General features: G+C 42.9%; 1 protein-coding gene across 6 annotated transcripts in view; it reads left to right on the plus strand.

Annotated features, from left to right (window-relative positions):
• Nucleotides 1-896: 896 nt before the first annotated feature.
• The window catches only part of DOT1L (DOT1 like histone lysine methyltransferase), a 70,278-nt gene continuing 50,014 nt past the window's right edge, over nt 897-21,160 (plus strand). For 5 of the 6 annotated variants that reach the window (XM_068919748.1, XM_068919752.1, XM_068919753.1 and 2 more), the window contains exons 1-2: nt 897-1,302; nt 19,363-19,406. In XM_068919748.1, the coding sequence (XP_068775849.1) occupies nt 1,222-1,302; nt 19,363-19,406 (125 nt within the window). In that variant the 5' untranslated portion in view covers nt 897-1,221. The remainder of the gene's footprint in view (nt 1,303-19,362; nt 19,407-21,160) is intronic. The other variant, XM_068919749.1, reaches the window with a different exon arrangement.

Raw genomic sequence — 21,160 nt, forward strand, 5'->3', positions numbered from 1 at the left:
CCCTCCGGTCCGTGTGATGCGCCAGCCTTGCATCGCCCCCGAGCCCGGTACCCTCCGGTCCGTGTGATGCGCCAGCCTTGCATCGCCCCCGAGCCCGGCGCCCTCCGGTCGGTGTGATGCGCCAGCCTTGCATCGCCCCCGAGCCCGGCGCCCTCCGGTCGGTGTGATGCGCCAGCCTTGCATCGCCCCCGAGCCCGGTGCCCTCCGGTCCGTGTGATGCGCCAGCCTTGCATCGCCCCCGAGCCCGGCGCCCTCCGGTCGGTGTGATGCGCCAGCCTTGCATCGCCCCCGAGCCCGGCGCCCTCCGGTCGGTGTGATGCGCCAGCCTTGCATCGCCCCCGAGCCCGGTACCCTCCGGTCGGTGTGATGCGCCAGCCTTGCATCGCCCCCGAGCCCAGTACCCTCTGGTCGGTGTGATGCGCCAGCCTTGCATCGCCCCCGAGCCCGGCACCCTCCGGTCGGTGTGATGCGCCAGCCTTGCATCGCCCCCGAGCCCGGTGCCCTCCGGTCGGTGTGATGCGCCAGCCTTGCATCGCCCTCGAGCCCGGCACCCTCCGGTCGGTGTGATGCGCCAGCCTTGCATCGCCCCCGAGCCCGGTGCCCTCCGGTCCGTGTGATGCGCCAGCCTTGCACCGTCACCTGCGCGTGGCACCGAGCCCGGCGCCCTGCTGCCAGCGCGCGCTCCCCAGCCCCGCGCGGGGCGGGCGGGCGGGCGGGGTGGGGAGGGGAGGGGAGGGGAGGGGGGGCGCGCGCGCGGGGCGGGGAGGGGGGGCGCGCGGGGGCGGGCGGGCGCGCGCGCGGCGCCGCGGGCTGCCGGCGGGGAGGGCAGCTGAGGACAGGGGGAGGGAGCGCGAGGCCTCGCCCGCCCCCGCCCCCCCGCGTCTGGCGCGTTGGTCGGGCCCGGCCCGGCTCCTCATTGTGCTCGCTTCACGCCGGCCCAAGATGGCGGCGGCGCTGGAGAGCCCCGCGAGCCGCTAACGACAATAGAGGGAGGCGAAGGGGAGCGGGCGCCCCCGCCGGCACCGGCCTCCCCCCTCCCCCTCCCTCTCCCCCCCTCCCTCCCTCCTCCTCCTCCTCCCCCCCCCCCACCACCACCACCACCATCATCATCATCGCCGCCTCACCTCGCACACGCCCCCGGCCGGGCCCGGCCGCCACACCCCGACCGGCCCCCTCTAGCATGGTGCGGGGCCGCCGCCGCCTCCTCCTCCGGCTGCCGACATGGGCGAGAGGCTGGAGCTCAGGCTGAAGTCGCCCGTGGGAGCCGAGCCGGCCGTCTACCCCTGGCCGCTGCCCGTCTATGTGAGTATGGCCCCGCGGGGGGGGGGGGGGAACAGGGCGCCCGGCTCGGCCCCCCCGGCCCCTCGCAGCGGCACCTGCCCCCCTCCCCGTTCCCTGTCACGCCGGTGGCCCCCCCCCCCCGACAGCCGTGCCCTCTGCTCCCTCGATACTCCCATTGTACCTTTATTTATTAATTCCCCCCCCCCCCCACCGGAGCCCTGAGGCGCCTCTTCCCCACGCTGCCCCCGGGGACTCGGGCCGGCGCCGCGCTGCTCCCCTGGCCGCGGCCCCGTCCGAGCCCCCGGCAGCCCGCTCCTTCCTCCGCATAACCCTCCTCGTGTCAAATATTTTCCCTCCTTCGGTGCCCCAGACCCACCTCTCTCGTCTCGCCAGACCCCTTTCTTTCCCCTCTCCACCCATAGTTCAGGTTGAATGTTTTATGTCACTTGTTAAGGCTTTTCCCCCCACCCCTTACTGAAAGCTGTAACAATTTGGATTATGGTATTTATCGTACAGCTATTTTAATACAATAACAAAAAAATCCAAACCAACAGGCTCCAGGGTAGAAGGCTGTTGAGGCTGGATTCTTCCAAGGCTCCCCAATCTGGGGTGCTATTGCTCTCCTGGAAGTCAAATTCCCTATTTCTTTTTATAATTGGTTGACTAAACTTAAGGGCGGGGATGAAGACTGGTTAATGAAAAGTTTTCGTGTTTTCTTGAACTCAGTTCGTGTAACTAGTTAATAACCAGAGCTGTTTCAAACTGAGTAAGAGGGCTTTCTAGCTTATAAATCTATACAAATCACCTATTCCTTCAGATGGTAGTGGGGACCCCCTTTCTTCCTCCCCCCCCGGCCCCCCCCCCAAAAAAAAAAAAAAAAACCAGCCACAGGAGTGGAGATAAACAGAGGAAAAGCTTAATTGTGGGCAGAGAGGGAAAGGCTTTGCACTTGATATGTATTTGTAGGGTTGGTGCTATTGGCTATGTTTTCGTTAAGCGAGTGCCCTTGTATGTGCTCTCTTATTTAGTCTAAATAGAATTCAAGTCAGGTTTGGCAGTTGATGGCAGTTGTAATCCACATGCTTTCAAATAAAATGTCACTTGTCCCTTTTTAGTTATGTCAGCAGAGGTTTTTTTTTTTTTTTTTTTAACTTGCCTGACTTTTGTCCTGCCTCTTCTGTGTCATGAGTGTGAGATGTGTGACCTTGATAACAATGTCCATGTTCAAATTAGCGAAAATCTCACGAGAGGCAGGAGGCTTGCTTCTAGTTTTTGTGTAAGGCTTGTACCAGTCCTTGAACAATCTTTTCATCTTAAATGTTTATGTCCCCTTTGAGAACCGTTTTGTAAAAAGAAAAAAAAAATTAACTTGGCGTGAGTACTGTTGATTCTTCCCTGTGTTTGAGGGTTTGCTCTTGTACGTGTTACACTTCACAGGGAGAACAAGCTGGGACATAGGCTGGGGAAGCTGGTATTGCTGATATTGTTGCTCATTTGTCAATCGTAGCCTATGTGTGTGTGAATGATTAGAAATATATTGCTTGTGGCAGAGGAGATGGCTGTGCGTTACTATCTGCTGTCTGCCTTTTGGTGCTGTTGATGTATCTGTGGTTTCCAAAACATCCTCCATGTAAGCTGGCGTGCTATTTTAATCGGCTGCTCCCAGAGCCTGAGCCTCCAGCACACACTAGTTAATGCAGCCTTTCCTGTTTGGGCAGCTCTGTCATTCGTATGTCTGTGCGCGGGCGCGCGCTATGCTTAAATTGACAGAAACTGAAAGCATAATGATGACCAGTTCAGTTTTCTTCACGTTACCAAATATTAACTTGCTTCTCCAAGCAGGTTATGTGAAGTATAGGTTAAAGATTACATAGGATAAGGATTAATCTGGAAGAAAGGAATAATTACATATGTATACTCACAAAACTTTCTATAGTAAAAAAAAAAAAACTCCAGAAAAACCCCAGATCCACAAAAATGTGCATTTTAATGCTGTTTTTAACTTAGGATTTGGTTAATTGGGGAAAACTTGAGCAGCTGGTTCTGAAGATGGCAGAGGACATAAATTTTCTCTTCCAGTTGATCAGAAATGCAGTGGGCAGGAGTGCTTATCCACATATGTAGATAACACATGTAGAGAAATGCTGCAGAACCCGAACATCCTGCCGTTAAAGTGGCCTCTCTGGGTTGGAGATTTTTTTCCACAGTAATACAGAAGTGGATGGTTCATCTGGAGCCAATCAGTATTTTGTCCTGCAGTTGTGCTGAGCAGATCATGCCGCATGTTATAGAAGCATATGTTTGTTTGTGGGGAGGAACACATACATACAGCCTGCAACTCTGGCCTTTGCAGCAGCAGATGAACTCTGATGCTTTAGAAATAAATCCTAGTCTTTGTACATGGCAGTGTTTGGCCTGCTAACATTGTACTCCGTTGAACTGTAGACTTTCTTTCCCTCCTTGGCTCAGGCTGTAGTTGGCAGCAGGGTATATGTACCGTTGTGGTTTTAGAGCTCAGCTCTGTTTGACGTAAGCAGAACATTTCTTAGTTTCACCACACTTTCTGCTGCTTGGTTTCTAGGAAGCAAGGTGGGATACCTGGAAAAAAAATACTTCAGGTAGTTTTATTTACCAGCATTCTCTCTCTCAGCTTCCGAAGGTTTACCGCTTCCTGTTGTATGCCATAAAATATATTTTCCAGAAGGGGCTGGAGAGAAAGGGGCTGGTGGGGGGGGGAGGGGAACCCTCAGTCCTTGCTAATTATTTTTGATAAGAACAACGGGAATGGCAGAGGATCATATTTCCCAGCAGCAGAGGTTGAGTTGTATTGCAGAATTGCTGCTTGATGAACACCTCCGTGATGTAACACTGTATTAAATAACTTAGCTATTTTATGTTCTCACTCCATCTTAAATTAGTGATGTTGGTGTTGCTATGTAAAAGAGTAAGAGTTTAATCTCTCATATGAATGAATACCTGGATTAATAATGTGTCTGTTTATTTAAGGACTGTTGCTTATGGTGTATATATAATAGAAAAAGTGGGATCTCTTCAGATTGCTGAGTTTGCATAATAGCTCAGCTGACAAACTAATGCTTGTTGAGATGCTAAAAGGGCCTAGGAGGGTGATGTGAAACACGTATTTCCCTACCAGACTAATTAAGGCCGTGGGAGGAGAGAGCATTGGTGTTACAGATACAGCCTCCCACTGGCTTACATACAAAACTGAAAGTATGACTCTTTCCCCCGCCTTCTGCTTTTCTCAAAGGAAAGGCCATGGTTTTCTAATGAATACATGGTGAGCAGTTCTGTCCATAACACACTGTGATGAGTAAGTTGAATAGTGCATGGTGAGTAATCTCTCCTCATGACTCACAAAATATTTTCTGATGTTGACCTCTGGTTTTCAGGAGTGCCCTGTTTAATCAGAGCTGAAGTACGTTTATTCTTTTGTATGCACAGTTTAACTCCTTGACTCCCAAATACCTGCCTCAATTTTTGCTTGCTCTAAGTTGTCAAAGGCCGGTGATGCTGCAAACTGAGTTCTACTTCTGTGCTTGTTACCAAAATAAACAATTTATTACATGTGAGAAATGAGGCCTCTAGATAAAGGAGGTACGTTATTAGCTCTGCTGGCTCACCCATTTCAAGCAAACGGATCTAGGTGATCATAAATAGGCTAATGCCAACAGAGAGGGTTGTTTGTGGTCATACTTCAGGTATTGATACACAAGAATTGGTATTTATTACCTTGAGGTAGATATGAAGGTTACAAAGGATGAAGTCCCCTTGTAGTTCTAAGACTTGAAGATATTTAGGTTTATCCTGGAGAATTGTCCTTGGATTGGCTGTGTTTTGTGTTTGTGTATGTTTCTGACTTCTGATATGGTTAAATATGAATATTTCTTAGGTTTGTAGGTTTGAACATGGAGTTTTTTCATAACCTTGATAAATTCTGCCTCATCTGCAAAGTATTTGAACACCTCTTTTGACAACGGGGCCTGCTTAAGGAGTCATGGCCTATGATGTGCAAAAGGTTTTTTTTTTTTAAAACCTGGATCAGTTCCTTGATCTGGTTTGGGCACCGATAACTGAGGGATTGTTTGTGAGTGAGTGAACTGAGTGAGTGGAGGCTCAGGTGCTGCCAAAGCTGTGTGTGTGTGTGTTTTTTTTTTTTTTTTTTGGGTGTCACCAAAACCAGTGTTTGTTCAGCTGCACCTTAGGGTAGTTTACAAGTTTGTATGCAAAAAGTCTTATTTTCTGGGTAGCTCTTATATCAATAAGAGGGCACTTCCCTGGTCCCTTTTTCTTCTGTCTTTTACATATGCACTGAACTGGTTTGCAGGGGGATCAAAGCGAACGTCAGCCCTGACAAAAGGGAGTGGATGGCAAGGCACAGTCAAGTGATGAGAGGAGGGTGGAATTGGTGTTGACTTTGAGTGACTTAGGCTGTTGTGGAACTGCATCCTTCATCTTGATGGCTTTAAATGACTTGCTGCCTGTCATGTTAAATAGTGCTTAAATCCTTGCAAGTTTCAAAATTAGACATCTGCCCGTCTTGCCTTGCTCTTTTCATCTAGTAGGCTTTCTCATTGTTTGCCTACTGAATAGCATTCTCCCAGAAGATAAGTGCTAACCTCCATACACGTCAGGATTTTTTTCTCAGGTATGACTTCTGAGGGCTAGCCGTTTCTGTTGTGATATCTTGTAGCGCAGGCCTCCATTGAGCAAATCATTGTGCATCCCAGGAGGGTTACCTTCTTGGTACCTTTAAAATCGTGTTCCTATTTTCCATATTCCAGCTTGGAAATTTCAAGGCCTTGACTCTGTCCCAGGGGAGGACAGTCTTGGTTGTGCTACTGGGGAAGTCATATTGGGGTGAAGTACCTCTGTGATGAGCCACTGAAGCTTGAGCCTCCAAATCAGCAATGATGATGATAAATCTGGACTGAATGATTCAGTGATTTGTCTGTGTTTTTTCTCTTTGCTGCTGTCTTTCCACTCTGCTCTAATGGCAAGAAATTCCCATTGGCTAATTGAGTGTTGTCATAGCATCACTCTCTGCAGCTGTTTGAGAGGTATACATGTGTCTGTTACTAAGGAGTAATGGAATACAAGCTTGATAATACTTGACTTTATTTGTACAGGTGGAAGAGTGCACAGTATGTGGTTCCTCCCCCCTCTCCCCTGCTGTATCCCGAACCTGGTCTGTGATACAGCTGATGCAATTCTGTCACCCCAGGAACGTGTTATGGACTAAAAGCTCAAGGACAGCCAGTGATAATGAAAATCGCAGCCCAGCAGGGAGTGTCACCCTTTAAAACTAAAGATCAGCTGTAGAGATGAATAACAAACCTTGTTTAAGAATTTAGTGCTTTTTTTTTGTTTTGTTTTGGTGGGACTCAGCCTTGCTGGGAATATAGTTTCTCTGATAACTGGCTTTGACTTGGGAGACACCCGTCTAGGTGTTGGAGCAGATGCTAAAGCTGAGAGTGCAGTTGTTCTGTATGGTAAGATCATTTTAGGCAGGCCTTGTCTTCAGCAGCTTGTTCCTACTCCTGTGCAGTACTCCCCTGTCTTGCATAGCGTGGTTTGGTATTGTACCTAATCTGGTGTAGCTGCAAGGCTGCTGCTAAGGGTGGTGCTGCTACCTCCTTTCCCTCAGCCACTAGTCATTTCCCTTATCCAGATCCAGCCATTACTTATTACATATTACATTACACTTCATTTCACTTGTGCATGTGCACGTGGGTTTTCTGTTGGATCAGCTTGTGCTAGTGGCTGGAGGGAAAAGGCGGGAGTGCCTGGCTGGAGATGAGGGGGCGCATGGTGAGGCTACCCCTTTCATGCAGCGAAACCGCAGGTGGCTGCTGAACGGTAGTGTCAGACCCTCTGCGCTGATGTAAGCCTGCGGGAGGTAGTTTGGTAAACCAGATTGCTGAAAATATCTACACAGGAAAAAAAGTTTTAGTGCTTTCACAGCCACCCCCCCCCCCAAAAAAAAAAAAATCTGTACTCTGACTCATACTGTCTTACCCCGGGCAGTTGTGGCAGTACAAAGGAGGGGGTGGTGAGCAGAGGAAACTGGTGAGCTGGCTTTGCCAGGCAAAACCCCCTCACACTTTGAGTAATCACCCAGAAATACAAATACGGCAGTGGTGGCAGGGGTTAGGGGATTTTTCTCTGACTTAATGTTGTTGATGAAGCTTGTTGGGAAACGGTTGCAGGGATGATACATTAATTAAAAAGCTTCTCTAGTGAAGAAAAGGTTTTGAAAACTTCAGCAGACTTCCTCTTTCTCAAGTCTTTCCCCCCCCCCCCCCCAAATTCTTCAAAAATGTGGAGTGCCAAGAGTGAGTAGTATAAAACCAGGAAATAATTGACTCAATCATTTCAAAAGTACTTAGGTTTCTCTGCTACCCAGCAAATAAACAGAAGCAAATGACAGAATTGGCACAGTCAAATAATTTGTACTTTTCTGCTCCTGTGAATGCCAAGTGGAACTAAGTAGTGTGCTTGTTCTGAGGTTGTTAATCTAGTAGCTCAGAAGGTGAGGAAGACTGTAACCATGCAGTTTTTAGCTGCAGCCTGTGGTTACTATAGAACGGCAGTTTTCTCCTGTACTTTACCCTTTTAAGTCTAACTTGTCATGTGTGACAGCCAGTATTTGTTCAGTTTTCAGACTAGCTTGTGTTAAAAGCCCTGACCCAAAAGATACAATCTATAGTAGTCCAGTAGGCCTAACTCTTTATCCTAATATTTCTATATGAAAAGTAAAAATTGTTCTGTTGTACTGCGTTGTGAGATCCTAGAGCTCTTATTTTTCAGGTAGCTGAGCTAGTTGAGAGGTAACTGTTGAAAGACAGAAGTAGTTGCTAAAGCTCCTGTTTTTCTCTTGGGAAGAATGGTGAGGATTAATGTCCCTGTCCTGGCCTGACTTCTAACTCTGACGATTGGAGTTGAGCTACCTAAAATTCACCCATCAGTTACAACTGGACACAGTATTGGTAGTTTTCAGTGTGCCATTTAAAATTTTATCACCTTTCTCCCCAGACATCCATATGTCTACGTTTGTACTCTTCCTTCTTCCTTTCTTTCTCCCTTTTCATACTGCCTAACTCTTTTTTTTTTCTTGCTACTTTAAGAGTTAATCTTTGACTGACTAATGCTTTTTACTGTAATGAGGAAGATAAGGAGCAGAAGTGGGGTGGATGTGGGTGGTTTTTTCCCCCCACCCCTTCAAACTGTCTTTATCACTGATTATTAGGTTGATAATCATGAAGCACACTTAAAATATTTTTGCTTAAATAGAAGGATCCGCAGAAGGAAAATAAGTTTATGCTAGGAACTTGTGAATGTAATAAATTTATGTTTGTAGTGATCGTTAAAGGCAAGACAAAACCAGCCCTGAAGGAAGAGCAAGAAATAAAACTGGACATATGATACTTGCCACACATTGTGGAGATATCAAATTGAGTAGGTACTATTTTTAGCATATAGGAAGAAGGTGAATGTATTTTACAACAGGAAATGATGGCCTCATAGATATGAGCAGATCTATGAATAACGAAAAGGTTTCTACTCTGCAGTATTTTTTTTTTGTTTCACTTCATGAGTGAATGAGAGTTTCCTCAAAATCAACATGCAAGAAGTATTTTGGTTTTAGATGAAAAAAATCTAGTGAACAAATGAAGACAGCTAAATCATATACTGGGAAGTGTTTTTGGGGATTGTTTTTTAAATTAATATTGTTATTGATATTAGAAAGCCTATAGAAAGTTCTGAGCAAGTTTCTTTGTAAAATTTAATGGCCTGTAACACCTTTTCTAAGACTGATAAGATTTCTGATATTTTCTGTGTAGTGTGAAGTGTGTGCAGTTTCCTGAGTGTACTGGCTTTACTTTGTCATTTACTTAGTAGAGCTTAGCAGTATTATTGGTATTTGATAGTATATGATTTCAAAATTCTAAAAAGTTTGGGCTCTTAAGCTGCTTTCTCATTCCTCTTCAGATACAGCTGGATTTCAGTTGCATTGCAGGTGATCCCTCTGGTGTGCACATCTGTTTGCAGAGTTATTTGATGCGAAGAGCTCAGGTGTTAGTGTGGGGCAGCATCTGACCCTGTAAAGCTGGTGATATGAGTTTGTGTTCTCATTTGACGTCTTCAGTGGCTGCTTGTTTGAAGGGATAGTAATTTTGTTCAGTTTCTTTTTTCTTTTAAATGAAGAATACTTTGTAATATTGGAGAGCCTAAACCATTTACAAGTCCTTAAAATGGAAGCTTTTAAAATGATTAGCACTTAGAATTTCTGTATGTATGCTGCTCAAAATCTGTAGTGGGCGTAGCTTGTACAAGTTGGAGCTTACTGGAAGAAGAACATAACTATTCATATTCTTCTTTTGTACCTTACAGAAACATTTTTTTTAGGAACTCAGTGGGCTTCATAAAGAATGCAAGGCTTTATTGCTAACTTATGTTGCAGCAGAACATTTATACATGAAAAGTAGGAGCAGAATTTGTGAGTTGTCCAAGATTGACGCTTCATAGAATGTAAAGCGGTTGTTTTAGGCAGCTTTGTCCTACCAGTGGCCTGCAGGATGCTTCCATTTGGCCTGCCAATTTTCCTTGTGGGAGATGAAGAACAGCTGTTCAAACACCAAATGCTCACCGAAAGAGCTAGGCTGTGTCATGAGCTTTCTCCTAGCCTCACAGAGAACCAGCCTCCACCAAGGAGGTGGGATAATGGTGGGCTTGTGGGAGCAAGAATGGGAATAGATGTGGTAGCCCTCTTTCATCAACAGCAATTATCCTGTTCTTTCTCTTTGCTCATCTGAAGTGCTCATGCACTTGTCACCGATGTCAGCTTATCTCCTGCAGTCCTCCAGCGTCTTGGTGACGGGTACAGCAAACATAGAGGTCAGTCTGCTGAGAGGAAGGGCTGGTTGCTGCTAGGGGAAAGTTGGAGGGGTCCTAAAGCCTTCATCTATCTCACCTCAGTTTTGATGGTTGAGTATCTTAATTAAACATGAGGCTAACAGCAAGAGCAGGTAGAAAAGTTACTTTTTTTTTTTTTTAAGGTAGATTGCCTACCTTCAAAATGAGAAAAAAGTTATATGAACTAGTACAATTCTAGATCAGATACAACTTTTGGCTCCTATAATTCTGTTTATTCTTTGGATGTATTCTGTGCATAGCCTGATGAGCCCTGTGACTTTTCCAGTAGAATGAGATGAAATCCAAACGTTTCACAGATGCTTTAGATGAAGGCAGTGGAGAGCCTTATTATAGTGGGAATTTTGTCACAGCCTTATTATACTGGGAGTTTTGTCACAGAATGACACACTTCAGGCAAATGTATTTGGTAAGTCTATTAATTTGTTTCCACTGTTCTAGAGCTAGACAAACATGCATGTTCTTTTATGAATAATAATTCTGGTGCTTTTAAATATTATCAAAGAAATTTGGAAGAATGGGCTTAACTTCTGCTTTCTTTTATTGCATATTCTTAATGGAATTTTAAAATTAATGCAACTGCAGTTCATATTCAGGCACTTAATGCAGTTTTGGGACTGGGTATTCATTTCTATCAGGAATAACCTACGTTAATTACCTTTGCTTAGGTTTTACATAAAGGCTTAAGTTTCTGGCAATGAAGATGGCAATGAAGGCTGCATTCTTCTCTGCTTCCCTCCCGTTCCTCCACTCCCTGCTATATGGGAGGGTTATTTCTCCATTAACATAGGCCATACTTATATGAAGGTTTAAAACTGTTGCTTCTGCAGTAGAAACCCTTCTGCCATCTCTGTCCAGTTGCTCCTGTGTTAAAGTTGCCTCACCCTTACAATGATATGTCTGTACAGTAGTGTGGTGAACTGGGTCAGTGAACTGGTCTGGTTGAAAAGTAACCAAGCCCCCTCCCCCCGAAAAAAGTTGAATTTTGATCTAGGTCTTCACTGACTTTGCTATGTGGGTGCACAGGCGCTGCTGGCCCAGAAGAGGAGGTGGCTTTAGTAGGAAGTAGTGGCTGGGCAGGTGGCTGTGTTGGCTTAAAGTGTTTGTGAAATGATGGCTAAAGCCATCTTCCTTGTTGACTGTAGTGAAAGCCCAGCAAACACTGGACATCTTTACGTGTACACATTGTGCTTCTTCAGCTGCTGGGATAGTTAAAGCATCAGCATGCTCCCTCCAGCTGTTTTATTATGGAAATGGTTTATAATTGCCTAAAACTTACTGAAAGAACAATAGCGCATACCAATATATGTTACCATTTTACTGAAATGGTTACATTCCCCTCTATATTCCAATAGAACAGTCTTTTTTTTTTGTTGTTTTGTTTGTTTTAAATAAGTCTTCTTGCCTAATAGAACTAGTATTTAATTATGTCTGGTCTATGTCTGGTTTGCAAGGACTGAAGCTAATAAGTCATACTGGTGTAACTATCCCATATGGATGTAGCCTTAGACGCTTCTACAGAGTGATTGCACATTAATATATTTCTACAGCCCCTCCTACCTGCTATCATGGGAACCATTCCCTCTTGCATTTGTGCAGTGTCCGTAGCAACAATTGTGACTGCTGTGTGGAAAGGCAAAATGTTTTTATTGTGGCTTCAGTAACTGCAGTGAAAGTGTGAGTGCCCTATGGTAGCCAGATCCACGCTCGTCTACAAATTATGCATCACTTGTACTCATGGTGTATGTGGGTTGCCCAGATCGGTGTGGATCCTCTAGTCTGATGCTTATGTCCTTTGTTGATTTTTGTAGTTTTAATAAATACTGGATCTCAGTCCAAACTTTGCTTTATTTTTCTTTAAAAATCCTGAAGCAGATCTTAAGGAGGCCATAACGCAGTGCATGTTTTCCATGGTGTTTTCTGTTTAGTTTTGTGGCACAGTAAAGTCTTACTAACTACTGAAACTGTGACCAACTTGTCATTTCTCTTGCTGTCTGGAAGATGGGTTTCAAAATGCAGTCTTGGTAGCTCTTTATTCCCAATTTAGTTAAGATTAAAAGAATGGACGAAGGCTGTTTGCAGCAGGAGGTCTCTTTTCATATGTATCAATACATATGTATATTTTTCTGTGTGTGTGTTTATACTTTCTTGATATAAGGGAAGAACAGTCATTGGATGCTTCAGAGAAGGTTTCTGGTTTGGTTGCTGCTGTGAAAATAACAGGGCACTGTCTTTTTTTTTTTTTTTTGTTTGCATAAAATCAGATAATGTTAAACAAAGTCATGGTCTGTGCAACATTACCTACTTCATACCTAGCTTTCTCTTTTCCTTACTCAAAGGGTCATAGGCGTTTGAGCATCAGCCAAAGACTTAAAAATTCTCAGTGATTCAAGGTAGTAGCTGTCTAGACTGCAGAGCTTGAGATTTTTTCCTTTTATTCAGCCGTCCTCAGGCAGTCTCTCTTTCTTTTCTGTTGAAGCAGTTGGAAGTACTTCTCAAATTGATTTCGACTTGTCATTGACTCTTATCAACCACTGTTTGCAGGTGTATTGAATATAAACATGTTCTGGACATAGAAACTTTACTGATGAATCTTTCTAGACAATGTACAAAGTAAGTTAAACCCTGGGGGGGTTGTCCTGGGTCAGGAGGCAGGCAAACTTTGGATGTCCTTAAAGCAGTGGTTATTAAGAGGGCATCCAAGTGCCATGCAGAATGCTGCATACTCTCCTCTCCTAATTCCTTTGGGGCAATTGCAGCTGCAGTAGCTCCACACTACCTTTTTTGTCTAGAGAAAAGCTTATCATCTGGCCGCAGATGGGGGAAATCTAGGGGATATTAAAGAGGCGCTAGTCTCATTGGTCTTCTGCAAGATAGATTGGCTCTTCCTGTTCCATCTTTTTGATCTCTGCTAACCATCTTGTCTTGAGCTGTAACACCCTCTCCTTTGGATTTATGGCCACTGCATGTGGAGAAAGCAGCCACTATGGGGAACTAGGCAGTGTTTGAATCTGGAGGCTAGTGAGACTGACCCCTTCTGTTTTGCAAGTTGAGTAAGATCATAGTCATTTGCAGATTAGAAATCATCAATCAAAATGACTTCTGTGAAAGTATAAGGAGTGATGTCAGTGTTTGGAAGTTGAGCCAATGTTACATGATTCAAATGCTGGAAGTAGAATGGTATTTAAGGATACATCATTAATAGTAACATTCGTGCAGTTTCTAATTTATTTTTAATTAAGTTGTCTCAGATTTTGTTTCTTCTGAATTGTTTGAATTCATTCGGTGGACAATGGAAAGCTTGTAAGAGATCTCTCCCTCCAGCTTTGCAGATGCTTGTCCACAGCTTGTTTGCACAATTTTGAAGAGCTGCTTTGGTCACCTAGCCCGTTGTTTGGGGAAGAAATGTGGTATAGTGATTAGAAGAACACCTGACTGGCTCTGCAAAGTTGACTTCTTGCTGTGGGACAGTTTACTCTTGGGCAAGTCAACACTTTGTGTTCTTTTGAAAAAAAAACAACAAAAAAAACCCCATCTGTGGAAAAGCAGATAAGGAATCTTAAAGCTTTTAGTAAGGTATTTTGGCGTCTACTGATAAAAGTGTGAGAGCTGTGTTTATTTTTTTTCACAAGACCACATCCAGATTCTCAAACGGTTGTTCTTCTCTTAGATTTGCAAGATGTTCTGACCTGCATTTTCCCCTTGTTTTTTTCTGGGCTTTTTGCTGCAGTTGGTATTTAGCGCTGTATAGACTGAGAAGATTTCACTGGAATACCCCATATTATACATGGGGGAAGATGAAGCTGGGTGTGAGATTAAGTTTAGGAGAATGCAGTGTTCACCCCTCATGCCCCCATGTGATAAGCATAATTTAATATGAAGGAATGAAATATAAAAAAAAAATGCAAAATTGGAAGAGCACTAGGATGTGGTTCCTTGCTTCAGGCAGTGCCAGCCGCAGCGTTTTAATTGAACATGCTCTGTGTTTGAGGAAGAAACGTATAGTGCTTAGATCTGTTACTTTTGGTTAGAGATTCAGTTTTTGGTATGAATTGTTGCTCTGTGAAATAACTAGTCCCTTAACAAATATACATGAGAGGCTGGGATACAGTACTGGATTACAGACGTATTTCACAGTAATGCCATTGAGCTATCCAAAGAGATGTTAACTTTAAAAATAGCCTGACCAAAACAGCCTCACCTCATGTAATATCAAATACAAAGCACTGCATGCTTTTCCATTACCAGCCTTCCTAACAGCTAGCTTGTTAAACTTATGCCGCAATACAAAGGGTTATTTTCACTCTCGCTTACTCTTGTAGAGTGTTCTGTAAAAACTTCTCATTTAGCTAGGTTTTTATTAGAAATTTGGTGTTTCATGGAACAAAGCTATATATAGACAACTGAAACGTGTCTGGTACTGTTTATATGATGCATAGTGTGATTGGGACCCCGTTAATTTTCTTATGTAGGCATTATAGTAATAGCTGTGATTACTACTCAAAATTTATCAGTTCTGATTGTATAGATTTTTTTTTTTAACTTGGGTTAACAAAAGGAGTATGTGATTATAGAAAATAATGATTTCATGAAAATACTTATTTGGGAAGCACTTTTAGACACTATCTTCTTTTAGGTTTAAGAACCCATGCAGGGCTTCTCATATGGCTGTCAGATATAAAACAGCTTCCAGTTCAAACGGAGAGCTGGCCAACTTCTGCACTGAGGTATTCAGAAACATTTGCATATCCTTGTTTCCCTGTGATGGGAGAGCTTAACTTAACCTTCAGGAAAAAGTCCTAGCTTTCAGAAAAAGCATGATGGATAGCTTTTGGGGAAGAGATGAAGGGAAAGATCAAACTCTTAAAAATAGTTCCATGGCCTAATCTTCATGTCCACAAAGGCAAAACTGCGAAGGAGGACTCATTCTGCTAGGCACTGCGTGTAAGTGCAACAGTGGGACCTTCCTCTATCAGTAGGGTATCTGGGCACCGAGATACTAAAAGTTAGAGTAATCGGTATACTTCTGGCGCTACTCTGATTAGAGTAGTATTAACGTATGGCTGGGCAAGTCTAATCTTAAGAGTCAGAACTGTGAAGCTGGTCAGTAGAGCTGGCTGCAACTTTTCTCCACTGTTTTCCATAGAAAATAAGATTCTTATAAGTGACTTTTTCAAAAGTGTCTGCTTTCTTTCCATTAATTTTTCCAGTGCAACATCTTGGCAAAAACTACTGAATCTTCTCTGGAAGCTCACATTTCAATTTTAGATTGAACATTTAGATTGAAAATAAGAAATGTTTTATTATAAACTTCAGTTGGAGAGAACTGACTGTAATGACTAGCTCTTAATATGTGTGTTTAAGTTTAAGAGAAAACTTGTTATGAATAGCTTTGGGCATTCTCAATAATTATATACTGCAACTTCTTATTTTAAATACTTAGTGCTTAGACCACATTAAAGAGATAATGTCTCATCTCATGAAATAGCTTCCATTTATGTGGCCCAGAAGACTCAGAGTGCCTCTCCAACTACATAAATATAAGATCATCGCAGAAGTACAGCCAGACCAACGAACGGCACGTAGTATGCGTCACATGAGTGTGTAGGGGAGGAGGGAGGGAGAAAAGCTCCGAGCAGAGCCAGAGGATGAATGGAGCTCCTCTTTGTGACAAAAAGTACTGTGGCATCATCTCGTGACTACATACAGAACAGATACGTTTCTTGAGACTCGTCCAAAAGGCTTCTGCACAATGTATTTTATGATAGAGAGCCAGTCTGTTTGTAAGAGGCTCTTTTATCAGTATATTTTACTGGCAAAGCATTGAGGGTATGGATGCAGATACAGTGTAAAGCTGTGCTGTCTCTGGTGACTGTTTGCCAAGGCACATCGTGACGTGTCTGTATAATGTGCCTGTGCTAGAGGCATAGCTGGCATGCTGGTATTGGTGATGGGTCGCTGCAGCCTGAAAAAAAAGTAGGATATGTCTGAATTTGAGAAGCTACAGGCCACCTTCAAATGTGCAGGTTTAACCAGGAGCTGAGCTAGCTTTAAAGTTTGTCAGACTTTTCTGGTTGCGGCGGAGCCACCAGGTTCCCATTTGTCCCTCCCAACTGGCCAGTTAGTGTTCATCTTGTGGGCAAACACTCCAAGTAAAAACTGCTTCACCAGGCTCAGTTGCTGTAAAAGTAGCATGTTTGGCCTAAACCAGTGCATTTGCTTGGAAGGGTGATTAGCTGAGGTTGATCTTGACCGGAGCGGAATCTGTGGTTTTGGTGAGGTTTCTATTTGACTGACTTTTTGAGTTGCTGAAGAATCTCCATCAGTGTCATAAGCGATTGTACGGGCACAGAGGTGATGACTGATGCTGGTTAGTGCCTGTTCTTATTAAATCTTACAACTGTAATGCTGAATGGGACTAAAAGTGATAGCTAAAGAAAATGAAAGTGATTAATGTTTTCACTAGATATGGGTGTTTTTTCCTCCCCTTTCCCTTCTCCGTTTCCCCGGCCATTTGCAATTTGGAGAAATGTTGGGAGATCACCTCTAATTTATTTTGGAAGACTTTCATGCGATCTTTGAGCTTGTCTACTCAGACAAAGTATATTAATTAAACAGTATAGTTAAATTGTTAAGTCTCTCAACATGAAAAATTTTATTGAGGTAAACGTGGAGCTTTTTCAACTTTGTTAATCCTTGATGACACAGAATAAACTCTGAGAGGGCCCTTCTGGCTGGAGCCTCCTTATGAGGCTGTGTTAGTAAATGCACTTGTTCGAATTGGAAGATCTGTACTTGTAGACGTGCATTGTAATTCCTTTAAAAAAAAAACTTTTTTAACTCAAGGTAAGGGAATCTGTTAAACAAGCAATTTTGAACATTTACAGGGTGCTTTCATGAAGACATATAGGGCAGGGTTTTTTAAACGGACGTTCTGCTAGCACTGAAGTTGTGCAAAGGAGTCAGTGAAGAATGTATGTTTTTCAGAGAAAGTGGTTATGCTAACATAAGCATGAATACACCTTCCCAGTATAATGTGCTTATGTTGATAAAGCATATTCTTACTATACAGTAGCACAGTTTACTGGAAGAGCTGGATCAGCCAAGGGGTTTATATTGTGATAATTGTGCATGTAGTGAAAGGTGAAAACTTAAAAGGCGTGTTTATGGATGAGCTGAGAGTCGTTTTTTTTAAATACCTTGCAGATGAGAAATAAAAGGCCTACGCTTTTAAATATATATGTGTGTATGTATATTTTATATATATATATATGTGCCCTGAGTCAGGTGCGAATTTTAGTTCAACCGTTTGCCTGTTTTTTGGGCCAAGACTTATTAAGAGAATTACTCTCCTTCCATCTCTGAACTTCAATTGATTGTCTGTTTGTTGATGCTGTTGGTTTCTGTTGGCTTTGGGGCTGTCCCAGTCTGGGGCCATGAGGTCAATGGCAAAGACTGGAAGAAGCATAATCCCACGGTCATTCTGGATTGCTTGTAGTGTCCCAGGCATTTGTGTAGCATTGGCACTTTGTTATGAAACATGACCAAAATAACACTGGTTTTCCAGGCTCTTGTGTGTTGAAACCAAAATGTCCAGACTACTTCTGATGTTGGCTTCTCTCCTTTTTGGTGGTGTTGTAACTGGAACATTTGGTTTTTCTGCTCATATGTGACTCCTGGATATGGGGTTAATTTCTGGCATTCTAAAAGTAAAAACTTTTCCTAGTAAAATAGGAAGCGTTACTTTGTACCTGTACTGTAACAGGCTAAGAGACACTTGCCCTTATTTCCATCCCTCTTACTCGTGCAACTCTTTCTCCAGGTTGCCTACAAGGCCTGTTACTTGTGTGCATGCAGGTTTCTGGGAGTGAGAGCTTCTACAAGGCAGGTTGACATTGTGTAGAGGAATCCATTGCACAAGGGGGGAAAAAAAAAATTTCTGTTTCTTTGTGCAGACTTGAAAGCTGTAATACAGTCAGAAAGCGCTTACGTTTAGCTTATGCCCTTCAATAACTTGTAGAAGTTGAAATAATCCCCAGCCATTTCTGTCATGTGTCTACTAGAGCTCCTCTTCCGCTCCCTTCCTTCCTCTCCTACCGACCCTCTGCTTTTTGTTGCCTCTCCCTACCCCTTGCTGAGAGATTCCCACAGGTAACACTGCAGAAATTACATTTCTGCAGCAGAAAAAAAGGAAAATTATTCGAGAGGAAGAGATAGTATTTACCCTTCTAACTCTGGAAGGTGCTTAGGTACTGGAGTCTTAATTAAAAGGTCAAACCCACTTTAAGAAACAAATATCTAAATATAACCTAAACTCTATGCAGGCAGTCTCTGGTAACTAAGGCTTCACAAAATGGACACAATAGTATGTATAGGAACTCTTGTAACTTTACTAAAATAGACTTTTTTTTTTTTAATATGATGCATGTGTATGTGGCTACAATGGCTTTATTGGCACTCATTTGGAAAAGCTTGCTAAACTTGCTTGTACTTCTGCTGTTCCCAAGTACATTCCAAAATTAATGTCAACAAACATCTGTGCCACAGTTTAGTATATACTTTCAGTGCACAATTTTTGATGTGTTTTGTGTGTGTTTTTTGTTTTTCAGTAGATGAAAAGGTCTGCATTTTCAAGTCTCTCTTTTTTGTACCCCTTTTTTTAATACTGATATCTGCTCTTACCGCTTATTTGATGCTGTATTTTAGAAAGCCATTTGGTGCTCTAGAATTGTATTGTCCATATGGAGACATGAGTGTGTACCAGACGCTAGGTCGAAGAAATCAGCTGTTCGTTACAGAACTTGCAGTCCCATACCTACTGCATACCAAAAATCTCCATGGGTATCAACTAGGCAATTCCTTATTTTTGGACGTGACAAAGAAATAAGTAGAATGGCACTTTTTTCATGTAAGTCTTGTGCTAGTCCACAGAAACTTGAAAAAATACAATCCTTAAGCCTGTTTCTCAGAGTAATCATTTTGATTGGTTTAATGGCCTGAGTGACAATTGAAGACTCCTTCCCTTGTATGCTGTCACCTGTATTTTTGAAAAGGTTGTGATTCCTGTAACTGACAGGTATGGTGTTTTTCAGACATCTCTTTGAAACATCTATTTTCCTTTAATTTCAGGACAAACACCATGATGCTGCTCATGAAATTATCGAGACAATTCGGTAAGTGTTCAATGCAGCCATGCCTCAACTTTCTTGTGTATTGCTTCATCTCAGTAAATGGACTCCCTGAGACAAAGTATAAAGGAGGATAGTAGTCATAATAACTTAGTAGCTCTAAATTTAATTTTCTAACCTGAATTGATGTTGTTGCAATACAAATCTGTAACTTTCCCTATCAAACTTCAACTTGATTTTTAACATGCCAAATTCTGTTCTTGTTTGGACAGAATTAAAAATGAATAGCGACATTCAACTTTTGTTGATGCGTATAATGAAGTTTATGATGCTTCCAGGAAACTCTACTTCACAAACAGTGATGGCAATTTGCCATCTTCAGAGAAACAAAATTAAGAAAATATAATTGTCATGATGTTTTGAGTTCTAGTACTGTTCAAGAATAAGCAGTTTATTCTCTTCTCCGCCTTCTCCCCTTTTCCTTTGTTGCTATGATGTTGCAGCGTCATTAGCATTTGTACTATTTAGAGATGACGTCCTTATCATTCCTCCTAGTTCTGGTGGAGTTGGATCAGTGCCAGGAAAAATGTGAGGATGGAGGTGAAAGACAAATGCAAAGAGTAGGACGACTGAATGTCTCCAAACAATATTAGGGTCAGAGGCAGGCAGTGCGATGACATGGCTTGCTGTTATTTCGGCAGGATTGGGAAGTGACTTTCTGTAGAGCAATGCCTATTAAACAGTAACAAAAACTCCCCAAACACCTCAGGTCAGTATTATCCATGTCAATTTGTTAAAAAGCTGTTATTGATAACTTTTAGAACCTTATTTTCTATGTTTTCTGGGTTGGAGGGCTTTCTGTGCTTGAGCGTTGTATCTGCAGCAGGTTTTAATGGTTTAACAGTGCAGATACAGATGAAATGTGGACAGTGTTTTGTCTACATATCTGCCTGGGCTTGAAATCTGGTCAGTAGCAGATGGCCTAGGAAACAGTGTTGAGACTTCTTTGCTCCCAACGTGACTCGAAGACCTAAGTGCTTGCATGCTTGCTAGAGCTAATAATAACACTTCCATGAAATCACAGTATTTTACCGTGGTCTGCAAAACAGGTTTCTTCTGTTAGTGGGAGAGAATGCGTAATGACCATGTTAGGGGCTACAGCTGAGACTTATTTCATAAAGCAGTGTTCTTTTCTAACTACAAAATCCTGATGCAAGATGCACTGTCGCTGCTACTTCCAGTTCAGTTGTACTGGTTCTGATAATGCCTTGGTACTTGTGGCTTCATTTGTCAGCGTGATTTTTGAGAAGGCCCTCTGTGAAGAGGTTGAAACAGACATGGTGCTGAAAGTGACTGCCAGAGTCATCTGTGCTAGTGCTTTCTGCACTATACCAGCTGAAAGCAATGAGAAAACTGTGTTAGAAAGCAGTTTGGCCGAAGTAGTTTCACAACTTTCTTTTAAGCGAGTATATACAAGCTGTTAAAATGCTTTCATGCTACCTTTGTCTGCCTTGTGCAAAGTAACCACGATGTGGTTGCTTTTGGTACTGAACAGTCTTACGAAAGTTTTGGGTGAAAGAATTCAAAGAAATATTTCTCTTTGCAAGCCAGTAGTAAACAGCAGTTGGCTGCCCATTGGCCTAATTTAAGAGAAGAGAGTTGCAGAGATAGAAGTTGTCACATTTTCAAGGAAATGGTAGATATTAGTCAGAAGAGAGGCAGACATAGATTTAAAAGTTCTGTTTTTTTCTTGCTTATTATATTTTTAATCATAGTGAATCGGACAGAAGGAACCAGAA

The sequence above is a fragment of the Struthio camelus genome, chromosome 26, assembly GCF_040807025.1.
Source record: "Struthio camelus isolate bStrCam1 chromosome 26, bStrCam1.hap1, whole genome shotgun sequence".
NCBI classification, from domain to species: domain Eukaryota; kingdom Metazoa; phylum Chordata; class Aves; order Struthioniformes; family Struthionidae; genus Struthio; species Struthio camelus.